The sequence below is a fragment of the Atta colombica genome, unplaced genomic scaffold, assembly GCF_001594045.1.
Source record: "Atta colombica isolate Treedump-2 unplaced genomic scaffold, Acol1.0 scaffold55, whole genome shotgun sequence".
NCBI classification, from domain to species: domain Eukaryota; kingdom Metazoa; phylum Arthropoda; class Insecta; order Hymenoptera; family Formicidae; genus Atta; species Atta colombica.
In genome coordinates, this window is record NW_017259545.1 from 439,766 (window position 1) to 443,597 (window position 3,832).

The 3,832-nt window shown below is 31.1% G+C and overlaps 1 protein-coding gene across 24 annotated transcripts in view; it reads left to right on the plus strand.

The window, feature by feature from the left end:
- LOC108691965 (calcium/calmodulin-dependent protein kinase type II alpha chain) overlaps positions 1-3,832 on the plus strand; it is a 105,871-nt gene that overhangs the window by 93,825 nt on the left and 8,214 nt on the right. Inside the window, exon 15 of one of the 24 annotated variants that reach the window (XM_018199973.1) lies at positions 1,999-2,226. The exons of the other annotated variants lie outside the window; for them this stretch is intronic. Coding sequence (XP_018055462.1) covers positions 1,999-2,180 — 182 coding nt within the window. The 3' untranslated portion in view covers positions 2,181-2,226. Of the gene's footprint in view, positions 1-1,998; positions 2,227-3,832 lie in introns of those variants that run through there. 24 annotated transcript variants of the gene reach the window in all.

Below are 3,832 nucleotides of genomic sequence, written 5' to 3' on the forward strand. Positions count from 1 at the left end.
GCCGTTCGGATTCCTTTGTCAATTCTTAATTCAAGTTTGTAAGATTGATCGACGATTAATTGCTTCTTTTTATTGAATTCCTCGATCGATCAATCAAGATTTACGTGAATTCTTATACGGCAGTTATATAGATATTCGTCATAGCATAGTTGCTGTAAATGGCGATAAGGTAACGCTGAGCGAAATCGGAGAATATGATCGCGTAGGATATTTACGAGACGGCTAGACAGAAGTATTACCCGAAAACTACACATTCATTTGCACCGTCTATAAATAATCGGCATTAATGTTTACTATGATTTATGGAAAACGATTCGGTTATGTTTTCTATACGCTTACGAATAAAACGAAATGAATGTGCAAAAATAATGGGATTAATTACAGCTATCGGCCCGTTTTGATTAACGAGTCCAATTTATGATCAATGTAATAAACAATGTTATAATAAATAAATGTGAACACAAATATATTTGATAGGACGAATATAAACGAAAAGACGTTAATTAATAGATGAAATGCGCTCAGAAGTCTTTTTTATCGTCATGCTTCAATATCTTTCGTTTTTTCTAGTTTGCTTGCAATACAGATACATACTGTACACAAGTAATAATTACTTGTTTCAAGTATTTAAAAAATTTATATATCCGCAGCTCTATTATAAGTTTGACACAAACATCAAATTTATTCAAAATATATTCTGAGTGATAAGTTTAATATTTCAAGATTATTAAATTAAAACGAATTCAATTTGTTTATTATATAAAGTCACTTCTTTGATCAATTTTATAATATTCCTTAGAAGAAAATAAATTCTTGTTTTTAATAGATACATAATAATGAGTTTTTCTAAAATTTATGATAAATACATTTTAAGATCACTATCATGAAAATATTCTTTGTTAAAAATAATTAAACTTAAAAGGAAGAAAATAAATTGAAAAACCACTTTTCTTAGCAATAGAATGGATATTTTTTGTGTGCAGAATTATTTTAAGCTTATTGTTAATAAAATCTCGCTATGTGTTGGAAGATATTGTTAAAGAATAGTAAACAAAAATTGTAATCGCACCTGTTTCCATTTTCGTAATGGGTCGCTTGTTGGATATAAATAAACATTAAACAAAAGATATCGACGACATGTATTGAATTTATGTATGTAATGTATTTTTTTGCGAAGCTCGGGTTTTATTAACTAATAAAAAAAAAAAAGAAAAAAAATATAAAAATGTAATTCGAACGTATCGAGAAAATTTCCAAGCACCGTCAACGCACATAAATTTATGTTCTCCACCCTCTATCCTTCTTATTCGCAATCGAGACTTATCCTGATTATCATTGAGCCGATACCTCGCAAGCTCGATTTAATCTGACGGACAAGCTATTATCGGACCGGGGATATCACCTTGACCGCCATTATGTCAATTAACTGTCTCCTGCGTGATCCAGACAATTGACATTAATGCAATTACCAATGATACTTAAATAGCGTGCTCGATGAGATTAATGCATACAGAAGTGCGCAATTGGTATTTTCGAATACCGCATTATGAATTTAGGAAATTAAATTAGAGATTGCGCTAAATCCCAGAGGAGAGGTTGAAATATAAACGGATATTCTCATTAGACATAATCTAAGACAATAAAATTCAAAAAAACAATTGTGATCTGCGAGGATTTAGTATCACATTTGATTTATTCAAAATTCTCTTTGTTTAAATATATCTCTATTTAAATATCGTTTTTAGAGTTATAAACTCCATGTATACTTTGTATCTTAACATCCCCAATTAATCAAAATTCCTTCAAATGCGATTGTCGACAAAGCTTCGAGTTATCGGCACTTCTTTTCCGCGCGGACGCATTGAGTTACCAATTTGTTTTTGTTTGTTTGTGTCTCTGTGTTTCTGCATGCTGCACGTGTTTCGCGTACCGCCTTATGATCGCGCACCTTTGTGTGCGCCTGCATGCACCTACTCCACAAAAAAAATAACCGTGCAGAACGGCAAGCACGACGGATGAGCGTTGCCGACGGACACGTATCCCGGACAGGCTGCGTCCTCGACGAGGATTCCGAAGACGGTAAGAAAACCGTTGACGCCCGTAAGCTCGGGATAAATTCGAGGGAGAGGAACACGCAGGAATCACCATGTTGGAATCCCACGTCTTGCAGTTTGCTTTAAAACTCGTATAAACCACTCCGTGCTTCTTTTAAATTTTTTCACAACGGACAACACTAAAAAGAACAAAAGGAAGAGTATTTAAATGGTATCATATAACAAAAAGATTTTAAGATTAGAAGAATTTAATAAAATATCGTGTTTAAATAAATAGAAAAAATGTAACAATAACGTTATTATTGTTTAATTAATAGGTTATGTTGTTTTTATGAAATCTTTTACGTATGATTAGATAATTAATTTTTTAAGAGATATAAAAATAAAATTTTATAAAATATCTTACTATCGCATTTATTAGATGCATTCAATAGGCTATAAGTGCTGAGCGCTCAGTGAGCTCTTGCACCTGTTTGATTTAATATTTCTAGATTTAACGAAATATGCCAATTTGATGTAAGAGCTCACTGAACGCAGTGAATAGTTGCAGTACTGAATGCTCTCATTGAATTATAAGTCAAAAGACAATTTTTTTTTTACGCGGAGAGAATTCAATTTTTTTCTTTAGTTTTTCGATTGCATGTGAGCTTTTATAACAATGAAGGTAAGGACATAAGAATGTCAATCAATTAAGAAAAACGAACCTTTAAGAGTTTCTTCAATGGAAATCCTGACGAGAAAATTAAGGGACAAAATTAACAGTTTAATCGTTTTTTTACAATAATTTTTTTATTAATTCTTACAATTTTCATCTAATTGTGTAAATTCAATCTGATTATCTGATCATGATGAATATCTATATATCAGATTATCATTCATAATCATAATTAATTACTAGATTGAATTTCCTCGATTTTATCTTTATCCATCATATATTCAACATAACATTGTCTCTGTGCATCGCAAGCAAATAGTAAGTAATTCAGACTGACTAAGTCGTCTGCACATATATATATTTTATCTACTTGATTTGATTGCCGTCGATTAGCTTTTCGTATTTATCTTAAAACAAATTTACATTACGCAGACTGTTTATTATTGGTCGAAATAAAATTTCAGAATTGTAAGATTGGTTTATCACAATGGGGTTTTGATATTCATATCGTTATTCACGAAAAATTATCTTGGTCGAATCTCTTGGTTATTAAATCAAAACATTTTACGATATTTTTCATGTAAATTAAAAAAAAAATCCTTCTCTAAATATACATTTGCTTCAATAATTGAAAAGTATGAGATTCACATCTGCTTTTTAATAACGGATAATTTTAAATCTGAATAAGTAATGACTTCTAACAGGTAATAGGCACTATATATCTAACGTAATATACATATATATATATATAAAACAAATTGGATTAATTAACCCGATGCTCCAATGTTCATTGGAGTTGAATCGCAGCAAATACTGGCTCTATCCGCGATCCGCAAGTAACATAGTTAAGATTCTCTGAACGCATATGATCGAAACCTCTTACCGATTCATCTCAACTCTATAAATGTCTCGCAATTGTCTTTTATACAATTTGCGTTCGCATGCACGCATACTGTTTAATCTAGATTCAATCGGAACAGGAAATCATGCTGAATCATAATAGAGGGGACAGGAGGATCCATTCGAATCCAAATGCTACATTGCATCTAAAATGAAAAACAACGAAAATATAGAAAACATGTTTGCGTTTGTTAATTTTATGCATCATATATATATATATATA